This window comes from Gallus gallus, chromosome 3 (assembly GCF_016699485.2).
Source record: "Gallus gallus isolate bGalGal1 chromosome 3, bGalGal1.mat.broiler.GRCg7b, whole genome shotgun sequence".
Lineage (NCBI taxonomy): Eukaryota > Metazoa > Chordata > Aves > Galliformes > Phasianidae > Gallus > Gallus gallus.
The window spans coordinates 87,951,553-87,967,431 of NC_052534.1; the positions used below are offsets into that span (position 1 = coordinate 87,951,553).

The window sequence follows — 15,879 nt, forward strand, 5'->3', positions numbered from 1 at the left end:
CTGTTACTGGGTAGGGACCACAGCAGTGACTGTGGGAAAAAGTGTGACGCACTTGTCTCAGGTATTTCTCTGAAGTGCTCATTCTGAGCAGCTGATGTGCTTTTTCTGAGGAGTTGATGTGCTTTTTCAATATTTTGCCAGCTGATCTGGTTAGTCAAACAGGGCTGACTGTTTCATTGCGAACACAAGGACTACAAAATTTAAGTATCATGAGTAGCACGTTTGTTAATCTAAGTAGGCTAGTACTGATACAATGCAGACTACAAAAAACTATCAGGATCATCTGCTGAGAACCTCAGAGTGTCCACTTCACTACTAGCTTTGCTGGCACTGTGAGGGAATAAAACCTATGCTGTTGGGAAAGGTTGATTTGAGAGAATGAGAGAAGATGATAGAATCATAGGATCATAGAATAGCTCAGGTTGGAAAAGACCTTAAAGGTCATCAAGTCGAACTGCAACCTAACCATACTACCTTAACTCTAACAACCCTCTGCTAAATCATGTCCCTGAGCACTGATTGCTGAAACTTTGCTATATAATTTGAACTCATCTTTGGTATTCAGGATGGATGAAGCTTCTGAGCAGTTGTTAGTATTTCACTCATAATAATTAGATAATAGTTTAGAAATATCTTTGCCTTATAAAGATTTCAGTTTTCTTTAACAACGGTGTAACTAAAATCTTTCTCCTGAAGTTGTTTGTAATTAGAAACGTAGCCCTTGATAAACAGATTTGCTGTTCTTCCTTCATCTTTCTCTGGTCATTGTGACGTTAGAATCGGTCTTGAGTAAAGGCTTTTGTGGATGCATTGAGTCCTTCCCCATTCAGAAGTCTTAAGTGTTCGTAATTTTGTTTGTTTGTTTCAGATCCCAGAGTAAAAGGATGGCTTCTTCTGGAAAATTACACACCTACCTTTATCTTCTCAGTCTTGTACTTACTAATCGTATGGCTAGGACCAAAGTACATGCGGAACAAACAACCATTCTCATGCAGGGGCATTCTAGTGGTCTACAACCTTGGACTCACACTGCTTTCTCTGTATATGTTTTATGAGGTAGGAGAAAGGATTTGTGTTGGGGTTATTTTGCAGTGTCTGTTTTAATTATATTGGCTTATGTTGAAAATAACCTGTGAAGATAGTCCTCCTAAACATGGGGAAACATCAGGAAAAATGTTACACAATTCTTTGATGTCACTTCTGAGAGGAGAATACTCCCATTGCCTAGAAGACAGGCTTAACCTGATTGCTTTGATAGATTGTACAACGTACTTGGTAGCAAAACTATATCTTGTTTTGGAGTGCAAAATGTGTTCTATCTAAATGTGGTTAATCACGCTCACACTCTTTGCATCTGTTTGTGCAAGCCTGAAGTAGCTTCTCGCGTCCTCTTAATTTTGCTGAAACAATCACATCTAGACAGTTGTGATTCATCTGTTTTTGAATGTTAAAATTTGAACATACAAATAGATTTCAAACTGAATTGGACTTTCTGTGGACTTATTTTCTTTCTTAACAAAACAAAGATTTGTGCACTATCAAGTTTTCTGCTTTCATAGAGCAATTTAGCTGCTTGTAATTGAGATTGCATGCCTTTGATTAATGTGAAAATGGGAAACTATGGCAATTTAAATAAGAATGCGGTCAGTAAGCGATACAGCATGTGGCTTTAATGTACAGAATATTGTGGCTTGCTTTTAACCAGAAGCATTTCTCCTTTTGGTAAGGAGTTATTTCATTTTCAACATGGAATTACAAACAAGAACTAAAACTACTGCTTTCCTTGAGTGGAAGAGGGGGACAGTTGCTTAGAAATACATGCAAGCTGTAATTCTTAAGGGTTTGTAGTCTGTAGTGTTTTAAGAGATGAATTTAGGTAGGAAGTGATTTAAACTTAAAGGCAATTTCTCTTGTATAGTGAAGAGTTTAGTCAAAATTGCTGTACTGATTTGGATTACTGAGAATTTTGATACTTAATTCTTTAGGGTGAGCAGTGTGGGATTCAGTAGGTACTTAGAACACTCTGTATTCTCTATTTGCTTTTGTTTCTAATCTTCCTTTCAGGATATTCTAAATGTGAGTGTGTGAGGAGTGCATACGGAATTTGTGCATTGATATGTTAACACACAGTGTTGCTGTGGACTTCATCAACAATACCTGCATTGTTAGTTTATGCAGAGGTTACTTATAATTGTACAATAATTCATATTATTGTAACCCTTATATTACAAGTGCCAACTTTTCTTCAGTTGTATTAAGCATGGATAAGATTCTCAGAATAGCCAATCTTCTTTTCTTGAGCACTTGAAATAATTCTCATAGTTTCCAAATGAAAACTACTGTATAAATTTAGACAATAGAAAAGATCTGAACTGCTGATTATAGGCCTTCGTAAGACTTTCCTTATTAATAGTGAATAGGTTACTAAGAAAAGTTTATGTTGAAGTTCCTTCTACTTGCGACCACCTGAATAGCTTTCATATTGTCTCATTCTTCACAGTTAAAACACAGTGAATATTAAAGTTTATGTTTTCTATGAAGTAAAACACTTCACATCAGTTTGAACCACCCTTTCTGTAAAGAAGTTTCTCCTGAGATCCAAACTAAATGTCCCCTCGAGCAACTTGAGGCCATTTCCCCTCATCCCGTCACATAAAGGTGCAGTGTTATGACGACTCATGATAAACTCATGATAACTCATGACAGTTACAACAAAATGCTTTTGAGATCATCTTGTTAGTGAGTTTGCTCTTTTGTAGCCTACGTTGTCTTAGAAGACCACTGGATGTCCTTTACTGTGGACATTCCATGCTGCTTCCCTGCTGATGCAGCAATAGTGTGCTGGACTTCAGGGCTATGAAGGTGATGAGGGGCCTAGAGCATCTCCCTCACAAGGGGAGGCTGAGAGACATGGGACTGTTCAGACTGGAGAAGAGAAGACTGAGAGAGGATTTTGTCAGTGCTTATCAGAGGATGGGAGTCAAGTGGATGGGGCCAGGCTCTTTCCAGTGGTGCCCAGCAGCAGGGCTCCGAGGGGCAACGGGCACAAACTGAACCATAGGAAGTTCCAGACAAACATGACAACAGTTTTCTTTACAATGAGGGTGACAAAGCACTGGAACAGACTGCCCAGAGAGTCTTTTTCTCTGGAAATATTGAAAACCTGCTCAAACGCTTTCCTGTGCAACCTACTGTAGGGAACCTGCTTTAGCAGAGGGTCGAACTAAAACATCTCCAGAGGTCCCTTCCAACCCCTGTGATTCTGCAGCAAGGACTTATGCCTTAAAATATTGCAAGTAGAAAGCCTTGCTGACATAACACTACGCTGCTTGCTGTTTGCAGAATGAAAGCCAGAGAGCCAGGTGATGGGGAAAAAGTCAGATTCCTAAACTTCATGTACATCTGCTGGCTGCAGTGGGTGCCTCTGTAATACCCATGTCAGTGCAAGGCCAGCAACAGCCTCGCTCAGACCACGTCTGTCACTGAAATTTACCTGTGAAGGATGAGTGATCATCAGTCACGCTTCATGACATGTGTTCTTTTTCAAGCTAAAATGATTAAAATGAACATTCAAAAAAGAGAAGGGAGAGGTAGAATACCTTCCTCATCACTGCATTTCATCGTATTTCAGCTGGATTAAGCTTTTATCAGACCTAGTTTGAGGAAGGTCATAAAACAGCACCACATACAAACTTGTTCAATATCCCATCTGAAAATAAACTGTTGTAATAGCTTGCTATTAAACTCCTGCCTGGGAGTTTCTCCTGAGTTATAGCTGTCATGGTTCAGCTTGTGAATCATAGCATCACAGCTCAGTTTAAGTGTTGTGCAACCAAAGCATGATATTAAAGTGAGGCACACTCCCAACCGGGATGAGAAAGATGGCCTAGTTGGTTTTCTGACCTTTTTGTCTGAATATTTGTATGCAGTAACATGGGGAGGGGAAAAAGTGTGGGATCTCCATAATTCCAGCTACTGTGTTCTTGCTTCGCTTGGTCTTCTGATGGTCTTTTTGGTCTTTAAAATCACTGAAAATCTTAAACTTCTTATTTGGGGTTTCTAGGTAGTGTTTTATGTACGTAATAAGTGTAAATTATTTATTCTGGCATTTAATGACTGGACAAAGCTGGAGTGTGTTCTGATACTATCAAAGGAGAGTGGCGGGCTGCTTGTCCCAGATAATTTAAGAGGCAAGCCAGGCCCAGGAGAGTGGGAGAGGTTCCTCTCAACTGCCCTGTCAGTTCCTATGTGAGGAAACTGGCCTGTGACGAAGGCTCACTTTCCTAAAAGCAATCTCTTTGTCTTCACTCTTCATCTGAAGCACCTGCCTGTAACCAGGCTCGGGCCTTGGCTGGTGTCAGAACACAAAATGCTTCCCCACCAGCCCTCTCCCACAGCCAGTTCAGAGTGGTGCAGGTATGCTGCTTTATTTTGGTAGCAGATGTGATAAAAAGCCACATGCTGCAGCATTTTGAGAAACTCAGCCGCAGCACAAACATGATACAAAAATGAAAGTTAGAGAGAAGGAAGAGGATCCTACTTAAGCACAAAAGCGACTTGGAACCGCAGTGTTTTCCCTGGGGCTGAAGAACTTAACATTGACTCGGAGTGCTATTTTAGCTGGATTATGAAGGAGCTGTCCTCTTGGCCTGTCATTTAAAAATGGCAGACTCTGAAAATGATTACAGTCAGCCTTTTCTAGACAGGCTAGTTTCTCAAGAGAAGATAGCCTGTGGCCGTGCATCAGCAGTGCCATTAGCAAGCATGGACTCCTGCCATTCTGGAGCTGGAGGATTTCCTGGGGTCAGCTGGCCAAGAAAGGTCATCTTGGGCCCGAAACAGCTGTAGGAGGGCTCGGGAGGTGGGAGCAGGCCACAGGAAGCACAAGAAGTGACTGAAATGCACCTGCTGACAATTTGTGACACCTACATTTGAAGAGAATAGCTCCATTTATTGTTCTCTGCATTGATGTACCCAGCTCTGTACACAACACAGTCGTTTGGGAACTGTTGTTGGTCAGGTCTCAAAGCAACCCATTGTTTTTTGTTTTCTGAAGCCTTCCAGCATGTGCTGAAAGTACTGTGGCTGTAATAAATAGTGGTAGAATAGCTGACTCCCTCTGAAAAACCATTACCTATGGGTGCCGTGTGTTACTCAAAGCAAGGTTCATGGGCAGTAGTATGAGCTCATGGCAGCTTTTGACCTCTTTCTTTTGGAAAGGAAGGCTTGATTTTTATTTTTTTATTTTTTGGTAACTATTTCTATGTCAATAGATACTACTGTTTCCTACAAATGTTGCTTTGCTTGTATCGTTTAAGCATTATGGCTGTGAGATCACACTACCATTCCTAGCATATTACAATATGCTCTTCTGGAAGCAAGGGTATACTCGACTGAAGCTTGACTGAAGCTACCTACCTACATCCACACAGGTGTCTTTATCCAGACACCTTCTGTCAAGCTTTAGGTAGTGAACATGTATCCGTGCAGGGAAAGCCCCCTGGGTGTCACTGTGCTAGCCTTTGCTCTGCAGGAATTCATGGAAGAGCTGGAGATGGAGGCTGACCCTCGCCGTTAGGAATAACCACAGTGCAAATACTGCGATTATTCCTCCGTTTCTCACCCTCCTTTGAACTGCGAAAACTGTATGAAAACATCTGTAAGCTCATAGCAACACTGTTACAGCACAGTGTGGTCTGTCGGATGGACAGTGGGCACCCAAGAAACCTTACCAGCTTTCCCTCAGTGCCGTCAGGGCAGCTTGGTGTAAGGCTTGTCCAGAGAGGGTAGCTGCTGCCTGCATGAGTTCTCTTTGCTGCTTGAATAGAGAAACTGCTTGGGTCTGCTGCTGATGCGCAAGGCTGCCTTGCTGTCACTGTGGCATGGTAATATTGATCTTTCTCCATTACATGAGGCAATTTCAGGTCTTTATGTTATGGTATTACTGGATGTCTTTTTTTCCCCCTCCCCCCCCACCAAACAGTGGCCATAATTCTATTTCAGGAGGTCTAAAATAATGATGTAGAACTGATTGGGTATTTTTAAAGGTAATTTAGGGAGAAAATGATCCATGAAAGAAATAACATTAGGAAAAGGTCATTTAAATGATAATCTTTATTGCACCTTTCAGAATTAATTTCCCACTCACAGTTCTGGACAGCGTTTAATAGCACCAGTTATTGTAGTCTTTTAATCAACTAATTATTTTAAATGACTTACGGTACAATGAGTTTTTAACCGTGGCCGTACAAAGCCTTTTTGTTTTAATTCTCCGTAAGTGTAGGTAAGGCCCAGAATGGACAAGTCACTTGTGCAGGATGTCTGTCCCTGCTTTAGAAGGGCTTTTTAGGTTGCCTTCCCATTCTTTTTACAATTGGAAGTAGTCTAAATTTCCTATTCCTCTTCTATTGCTATTTCCAAGAGGAAAAAATGTCTTTATAAACATCAAGCAGGCTCTTCTGTCATGATTGGTACTTTAATAGAAGCACTGATGGCAACCTCTTAAAAGTCAGAGGCGAGAACCACCAGGGCATCCTCCTTGGTTTTACAAATAAATAACTTAAATAGCAAGTTTCTTCCTGGCCACGGCATGAGCCAAGACACTTGTTCTCATCTCATCCTCACACCTACTGCCCTCTCAGGGTCCCACCCTCAAAATCTCCCCTTCCAGGTGCTCCTCCATCTCCCCCTTCAGAGCCTGCTTCAGCCTCTCCCTTTTCAGTCTGCCTGCTCCCACAGAGCTCAGGGACGGTGGTGTGATCCACCAGCTGTGGGAAAAGGATGGAACACGGGCAGCTGGCAGTGGATCTGGATTCCACCATGGTTTCAGCCAGCCCCAGGCAATGGACTCCTCCGTCAGCCTCTCATGACGGATAGCTAGCTGATCATTACTCTTCCATTACTCTGCAAAGTAATTTTGTCGTATTTGAAGTGTTATTTGATGTGACAGGAAGTCAGGGAGGCAATGGCAGATACTGCGGAGGCAGATACTGTTACACGGCTGAAAAAATTGTAGTCAGATCCTCATGTTTGTAGTAGTATTTTGTAATCTTTGGTATTACCGATTATAATTTGCAATCTTTGGTTGTTCCTTTTCTCCAACGATGAAATCATCAGCTGAAGGGAGAGTCTGTCTAGGATGTCTGTACCAAACACACGCTATGCGGGATAAGCCGGAGCGCTATCTGCTACTCCTATTCTGGTATGCTGCAATTGGAGGAATTTCTATTAATTCCCCCTCCGTTATGATTCAGTTAGTGCTTGGAGCTGAAACCCAGCCTAGTGTCACACTGAGGTGTCCACAGATCCTTTGTCACCAGCTGTCTCCTAAAGCCTCTGTCAGGTTGTGTGTTCACTGCGAGGAACGGTGTTGGCACTGAGTGACGCTTTGTTCTTTGCTCTCCCCAGTTGGTGACAGGAGTATGGGAAGGAGGATACAATTTCTACTGTCAGGATACACACAGTGGAGGTGAAGCTGATATGAAGGTAATGTAATCAAGACTTCAAGCTAATTACATTTCCAATTGTCTCCTTGAATGTAAGTAGAAAGCAGAATGGTACTGATCATGCAGTTTTTGTTCAAACTGTATGTTTTTTCCTTCCACAGTGTGGATGGGTGATGCGTAGTCAGACCTAAGAATTAATCAACAGTATATTCATTGGTACTTACAATTTCAGTGAATAATTATATGTACACTTCCATGTGTTCCTAGCTCAAAAAACAGAGTTGGTCTTCAGTCTGTATCTGGCCACCGTGCGTCCATTCTCTGTCTGTGGGAAGGTGTGGTGATGATTTCTTCTCAGATCTTGCCTTTACAGGCAGCACTACAGCATTTTTTGCCATAGCTTGCTAAATATTGTCTGGTCACAATGTGCAGTACTTTTAAAACTTGTTTCCTCCTTTCTAGATCATACGTGTCCTCTGGTGGTATTATTTCTCCAAACTCATTGAGTTCATGGATACCTTCTTTTTCATTTTGCGGAAAAATAATCATCAGATCACTGTCCTGCATGTCTATCACCATGCAACGATGCTGAATATTTGGTGGTTTGTTATGAATTGGGTGCCTTGTGGTCACTGTAAGTACTGGGTTATGGTGGGATATGCTTGCATCAGAGGCCTTGTTTTGATTTCCATTTGGTCAAATCAAACGTTTCTGGTATCTTCAAGTGCAGGATGTGTTGCTTCTGATACTAAGCTATATTGCTGAATTGCAACTAGTTCCTGGACATATTGAGATGCTTCAGGGTGTCTGGAAAATACATGACTACATAGCTTGAAGATTTTGCTTGACAGTTTGACATTTGTTTACTGCAGCAGTCCAGGTCTGGAACCTATCAGCCTTGCTTTCTCATTTGTTGGAGACCCTCGACTGAAACAATGCTTTTTTCCAAGGAAGGACCAGAAATGTGTTTTGACTGTGAGGTGTCTAATAGCGACCACTTGTCCTTAAATCTGTAAAGTTCATCTGAGATGTAACTTTCACAAATTAATCTCATTTTATACTTGTAGCCGCTACAAATGGTTTCAATTAAAGTGTTGTTGTCCCCTGAGCACTAATGAACTTGGCTGAATGTGTCTTAAATTAAAGGTTTCCATGTCTCTTTTGTCTAAGTCCTTCTAACTTCTGGCAACCTCACCAGATTCTTTAATGTCCTTTGTTTTTAGTTGTCATCTAATTTACTAACCGTATTAGCATGGTTTAGTTGTGGTTCAGATATGCAGCTTATAGGTTCTGGCTTTCTTGAATGTTAATCCAAGAGAAACCTTTTGAAATCCAGTGGATGTGAGCTAACAGCAATGCAGACCAAGTAGCTGGATTGCTCAGGAGTCTGCTTTCCTAGCCAAACAACATAGAAACTCATATTTGTTTTGTGTTGTCAGCACAACAGTGAGTAATGTTGAACTTATGGGAAGCGTGCATCCAGAACCACATTTTCCTCTAAAGAAGTCAATCTCTGTTTATAGAACAGTCAAAAGTGCAAGTACTTAGAGTCTATCTTGAGTTATTGTGGTCTTGAAAATACTTCTGTGCTATTTCTGGTGATGTGTTTTTCTTCTTCCTCACCAATCTCTGTGTTGTGCGTGGTCATCCAGTACCACACAGTTCGGTGCTAAGCTAAAACTGAGATGTATTTGATGACTAAAGATGCTGCAAACAAGGACAAATGGAATGATTAGCTTTCACATTCAGAAGATACCTGTTGCTTTCGCTTGTAAATGACCAAATAGGCTCTCTCCCAGAAAGTGAAGTTGGCCTAAAATTAGATTGGAGAAGCAGTGGATTGTTGGGCATATTTACATGACTCATTTTATCAGCTTCCTATTGAGAAGATGGAGTGTAGAAAAATCATAAATAGAGCAAACAAAACCAGAAGGCTGCTATGGAGCACACAGTTGCAAAGCATCTCAAACGCTCAGTTGTGTCAACATAAGTTTCAGAGTGGAGTTTCTTGCCTTTGTTCTAAGAGAAATCATATTTTAAATAGCAACATTTTGAGCTTTTGTTTCCATGAAACAGCATTTTCCTGCTAATTCAGTGTACTTTCTTTCTCCTTTGCTGTTTCAGCTTATTTTGGTGCCACACTGAACAGCTTTATCCATGTCCTCATGTACTCCTACTATGGATTGTCGGCTGTTCCAGCGATGCGTCCTTATCTGTGGTGGAAGAAGTACATCACTCAGGGGCAGCTGGTGAGTGCTGAACTCCCATAGTGCTTCATCAGGTTCTTGTATTCTCAGTGGGATCTTTTCGCCTTTACCAACAGAAAATTTTGGCGTGGGTAGAAGGGGAAATGAAATCTAAAAGCTTTTAGATCTTCGTGCACACAAATGACTTTAGAAATCCAGCTTCTGCCTCTCTGTACAGTTTTCAGGACAGAAGGGAGGTAGGAACTGATGGCACGCATAAATCAGCGCTGAGCAGCTCGGTAGGACCTTTTTGTATCTCCCCAGGCTGTGTGGCAAGAGGTGTTTGGGAATCACAGTACTGGGTTTTTGGGGACTTGGAAGCTAGAGAGGAGGAGCCCATGTAGGTCGTGTGCCCCTCAGGTTTCTTGTTGCTCAGGCTGATGCTGAAAGGGCAGAGCAGAAGCAGAGTGCTACACAGTCTGCAACTAACAAGGCCCTTCATTCTAGTCCTGCAGGACAATGGATTTTCTGTCCCACTTTTTTGCATGCAGTTGCAAATGGTTTATTAAAAACTGTTCAATATTTCTGTTCTCCTTCCGCACTTTAAATGGGCAGATTTTTTTTTCCCACTTGTAATTCTGCGTGGTGCCCGTTGCATCCATTTGTATTGTTTCCTGGGTGTACAGAGATGAAGCCTGAATGCTGTGGACTGGGGGTGAAAAGAGCACTGAAATTAAGCAGTGAGGCACATGCTGCAGCGATGCTACGTGTTCTGATGTGTATTACATGTCAGAGCTGCACAAGGAGGTGTGCATAGACATTTTGTTCTCCTCATTTTATAGATGGGAAAGACAAAGCCTAGAGCTTTTTAGAATTATTATTATTATTTTCTCTGCTGATTCTTTTTCTCCCCACTTAGCGTGTCCCCTCTCAGACCTGTGATGAGGTTTAGTAGCATTTGCTGGTGATTATCAGCAATTCAGAGTTTGCTTCTCAAAGTCTTTTTTCTTAGCACCGTTTCTTCCAGAAGGACGGCGAAGCACAGTAGAGTTCTGTGTGGTTTAGCAGGTTGTTTTGTTTCGGTTTGTTTCCCTTCCAGATTTAGGCCCTGTTCTTCATCTGTGCTGTCCGAGCGCTGCAGAGTGCAAACTGCCTCTGCGGTGTAGCTGCTCCCCTGGCTATTGTCACAGCACTTCCACTTCCCTGCCTGCTCTGCATGCGTAACTATTGGGCCAGCAAAACAGCAGAACAGAGCTGTCTTTCTCTTTTTAAATAAACATTCCCTAATCTGGTAGCCTTCATGTAAGGATGAATTTTTGCCTGAAGGCCTTTGCAGCACGTAAGCCCAAACTGTTTTGTTTTTTTTTTTCCAAAAGAGAAAACCGAAGATAGTTGTAAACAGATGTAATGAACCTCTGACCTCTTCCACTCCCCCAGTCCCCCAGCTTCTCTGCTTCGTATGTGCGGTTTTTGACTTACAATTCTTTGACTGGGTCCATTTATAGGGTAGTATCAGCCTGTGGGAGAGGTGACCCTGGATTTTTAGCAGAGCTACCGTGTTAGGCTGGCAGAGCCAAACCGTGGTGAGCTCTCCCTCGGGAGGTGGTGGTCTTTGTTCCCCAGGGCACTTATAAACTCATTCTATGTAGATTACACTAATGCTCTAAAATGGAACGATATTAAATAAAATCACTTAAGCAACAGAATATCACAACCTGAAAGTCTTGCTAATTCGTGTTTACTTTGTTTTAGTAAAATAGAGAAGATAAATGCATCAAACTTAGGATTTTCTTTGACTCGTTTTGGAGACGCCTAATTAGGTTTTGGTCAGTAATGGCTTTTTCCCTTCTTGTACTGATGTGCTCTGGTTTTTGTTTTCTTTTGTTCTGTTTTGTTTTTTCTTTCCCCAGATTCAGTTTGTCCTGACAATCTTCCAGACCAGCTGTGGTGTTGTTTGGCCGTGTGCGTTTCCTCAGGGGTGGCTGTATTTCCAGATTTTTTATATGATTTCTTTGATTATCCTCTTCACAAATTTCTACATTCAGGTAAAAGTAATATACATAGATTCTTTGTAGCATTCTGCTGGTTTTGTATCATTGGAAAGCTGTTTTACAGAAAGATCTGCTTGAAATACCCTTTTTCTTCCAGCAACATGCATGCATTCTTAATGTATTATTCTTGTTGCTTTACCCAGAACTTGGAGAGCTTCAGGTGTGTTGTCTACAAAATTCAGAACTATTAGAAATCTCTATAAGCAGAGTATCACAGAAACACATTTTACTAATGCAGTTTTAACTACAGATAAGGGAGAGGAGGAGCTTAATTTAGGAAAGAGTTTGTCATTGTGAAATAAAACAGCAGCCTGTGAACCTCTGAAGTACGCAAGGGAATTGTTCCCTACTATTCTTACCAGGGTAAATGCTTGGTTTATTTCCTGGGAAACGTCTGAAACTATCAGCATACAAAAATGTAGTTTGGGTTCACCTGTATAAGCGTTTTCCATATGGAAATTAGCATTTTGAATTGAGTTTCTGTGCCATTTGTTTCACGTCTGAACAAATCTAGACTCAATCTGTGTTGTTCAGAGTGGGTCACAATCAGGCTCTGGGCAAAGATGTACCCGTCTTCAGGAAATCAATCCCATACAATCTACTGACCCCAGACAAACTGTGTGACCTGGTTTAGATGTCTCTTTAGAGAGGTGAACATTTCAGGTCTGGTGAGACCTGAATTAAAGATGATCATATATTCCAAATACACTTGATGAATATACTTCCTTCATCAGCGTTATTCATATTTTAACTTTCCTTCACACGCGTTCTCATCAGGCAATTGAACCCCTTTGACAAAGATTAAGTCATGTATATTTTTCCACTGTAAGTAACTTCTGTGCCCCGAGTCTCCTGAAAGCTGTTAGTTTACACTCCTTTCTTGCTTTGCAAGTCCCCTGCAACAAATTTGTTTCGTATTTCTGTCTCTGAAACTGCCCTCGCTGTTCTTGTTTACCCACTTCTTGTTCTGGCACTGCTGGAGACAGTCACCTGCAGTGCATCAAACCTCCCTCCTCCCTTGGCGTTTGGAGTATATTCTTGTGTCACAGCCTGCTCATAAAATCGCTTTCCTGTTTCTAATTTACTGTTAACACAGTACTACCAATGCCACCATCGTGCAGCAATCCCTATTCTTTGCCAGCGAGCTAATTCTCTCCTTGTGATGAGTGAAACACGCAATAATGTAGCCTCAGACACAAAAAAATGTTAGCTTGTTAGACTCTGCCGCCAGCACAAGGCCTTCAGAAACGACGGATGCAATTTTACTTCTGTGCTTCTTGAATTGCTGTGAGAAAATTGTTTGAAATCTGTTTAAGCAAACCCATGTGTCTTTCTGTATATTTTAGACTTACAACAAGAAGGCGTCCTCGAGGAGGAAAGAGTATCAGAATGGCTCTACAGCCACTGTGAACGGGTACACAAACAGCTTTTCTTCCCTTGAGAACAATGTGAAACAAAGAAAACAAAGGAAGGATTGAAGACCAAACTGAAAAACCATTTTGATAACCCCAACAACAAAATCATCTGATTGTAAAAGCACAATAAGAGTTGTGCACTAATACTCTAATGGCTACTGTAACTATTCCTGCCTAGAATAGTGTGACTTATGTAGGACTTAACCAGTGCAAACACCCTAGAAACTGTATACAGAACATAAAAGTAGGTTGAAGTTTAAAAGTAATTCTGGGCTGTCACTGACCCCGCTATAGACTGTGGAAGGGAGTATTATTGTAGTATACGACACTGCTGTTGCCTTACTAGTCAATACGATAGGTGCTGAATTATGATTCACAATTTGAAAACACTGTAATCTAAACTCCATTTTTTTACTGTAGATCATGCATGTGATTGTAGAGGTGATTTGTATGATGCTGGTTTCAGTAGTTAAACACACATGCCTTAAATTAAAAAGCAGGGCCCAAAGCTTACGACTGGTTTAAAAATTAGGGTATGTTTCAACTTTTCAGTTGGCTGACTTTTTATTAAAAAGTCATGTAGAAGAATCCATTATCATTTTACTGGTCTGTATGCGATACGCAGCGTTCGGTATCTCTTACGTGATGCAGTGAAATTAGAAATGGTGCATTTAGTTTTGTATATTTGGCTTTAACTGGCTAAACGGTCACAAACCAGATGGAAGAGTTATTTTACCTTTTTAATAGATCTTATTTTTTTATTTGAAGTATGTCACTACTGTAACATTAATTGGCTCTTGCTCAGTCCAGTAAGACTTACATAGTTGTCTCTGAGGTTTAGGGTATAGACAGGGTGGACCCATCTTTTATTTTCTCTTTCTTATTTCTGGGAATTCTTAAATGCTAAATGAAGAGTGGTTTTTAGTATGGAAACTGGCAGAATTTCAAGTGTTGTTACCACAGCCATATCCACACTTTAAGAGCTACTGTTTCAATCTGTAACATATCCAGAAGTGTATTTAAAAACGAAGACGGGAGGGCGCTTTTCTGATGGAGTCGTCTGTGTTTAAGTTGGTATCCGTGTTGGTCTTCATGTAGCATACGTTCATTCTTCAAATGTGCCTAACAAGCATCTGTTCCCAAACGAGCAAAATTAAATGGTCTAAGTCATACGTAATGTTTTTTAAGTGTTACTGAAATGTGCTGGAGATGTCTGTTTCTGTAGTGTGAGCTGTGTTTGTCACCAGTAACGTCTTGGCTTGTTATCTGAGGATTTGTTTAGAGAGCTTCTAAAGTTGCTCCTGTAAGATGTTGCCTTGCACACATGAGGAGCCAGCTGCAAAGCTGAGATCTGCTGCTGGGATGTTACTCTGGTATCTGCCTGGTGGAGCCTGGCTTATGAGTATCTCATTCTTCAAGCTCTGAGAAATGGAATTGTGCAAGATGTTCGGTTGGTTATTGCTCAAGTTTAGCTATTTTTGATATTTATATAAACGCCAGTTTTAACTTGTTTAATTTTTCTTTTTTTAAATTAAATCTTTTTAAAATTTTTTGCACATCTCTTAGGGAATTAATACGTTTTCCTGCTAGCCTTGTGGGTTTTCATTCCTTGTTTTGAAGGAGACAGTGTCCGTCATGTTTACATTATCGAAGCTCGTGTGTGTGTCTTCATTTCTAGGTACTGGTTTGCAGAGTCTTTACATAGCTCAGTACAGCAGCTATACTGTTCAAAATAGGCTGTCTAAATGTGCTAGAAATAAACTCTTGGCTCATCTGAGTATACCTACGTTGTTAATGTTTGACATGGTTTAATCATTAAAACACTTTTGATGATCTCTGCCTGAATTCTATAGTGGGTTTGTACAGATTTAATGTATTACTGATTCCTGTGTAACGCCAAGAAGTTGTCTTGACCAAAGGGCAGCTGCAGATACTTGGAGAAATTTAGCATGCCAGAGATTTGGTATCACATTCCATGCAGAAGCCTTTGGCTGAACACCGATCCATTGCCTGCCTGCAGAAATTATTCTCTGTGCAACGGATTAAACCTCCCAGTGGAATTAATGACTGGCTGAAAGCAGAACACCCCAAGTGGCTCCGAGGCTGAGTCTTGGGAGCAGAACTTAGCATGGGCTTTCTGCCTCCTATACATTGTCTATAGAATGGGAATGATACCTCTCTCCAGAATGTGAGAAGAGCACTTCTGCAGTTTCTCTATAGGTCCTGTTGCCCTTTGAGTGATCGCTTCTGAGCCCTGTGTGAACAGCAGGCTCAGACAGCTTGATGATGGACTTACTGAAAACAGAACTACGTAAAAATATAGCTGTCTTCAGGTTTGCAGGCTCTTAATACAAGAAACCTAGAGCAAGGAAATGGGTTTTGCATTCTATGTGAAAGGCTCAGAGGTTTATTGTCGTTGTGGTCTCTGCTGGCAGGGAGCTCCAGGTGACTGCTAAGGCAGTTTCTTTCTCCTGCATGTGCAGATTCAGCTGTGAAAATAAGTGTTCTTCTGAACGGGGCTCAGAAGGCTTACCAGGGGCAGCACAGTACCTTGGATGCTGAGCCAGATCTGCAGGTTGTTGCTTGAAGGCTGTAGCATCAAGCCAGCCTTGCCCAGGGAGCTGTGCTCCAAGACTACCCTGGCCAAAAAGATGTACAGCATCAATAGCCTTCATACCTGCAGGTCAGAAGGTTGGATCCTAGGCACTCTTCTGCAGTCTCAGCAGCAACTGCTAAGTGGATGAGAGCTGTAGGGGTTCGGGTGTCACTTCACCATAACCAG

At 41.4% G+C, this 15,879-nt stretch overlaps 1 protein-coding gene across 6 annotated transcripts in view; it reads left to right on the forward strand.

The window, feature by feature from the left end:
* Window positions 1–14,930, forward strand: part of ELOVL5 (ELOVL fatty acid elongase 5) — a 37,644-nt gene extending 22,714 nt beyond the window's left edge. For all 6 annotated transcript variants that reach the window (XM_015284840.4, NM_001199197.2, XM_046939003.1 and 3 more), the window contains 6 exons: window positions 869–1,056; window positions 7,408–7,485; window positions 7,908–8,079; window positions 9,570–9,694; window positions 11,542–11,676; window positions 13,029–14,930. In XM_015284840.4, coding sequence (XP_015140326.1) covers window positions 869–1,056; window positions 7,408–7,485; window positions 7,908–8,079; window positions 9,570–9,694; window positions 11,542–11,676; window positions 13,029–13,160 — 830 coding nt within the window. In that variant the 3' untranslated portion in view covers window positions 13,161–14,930. The remainder of the gene's footprint in view (window positions 1–868; window positions 1,057–7,407; window positions 7,486–7,907; window positions 8,080–9,569; window positions 9,695–11,541; window positions 11,677–13,028) is intronic.
* Window positions 14,931–15,879: the final 949 nt, after the last annotated feature.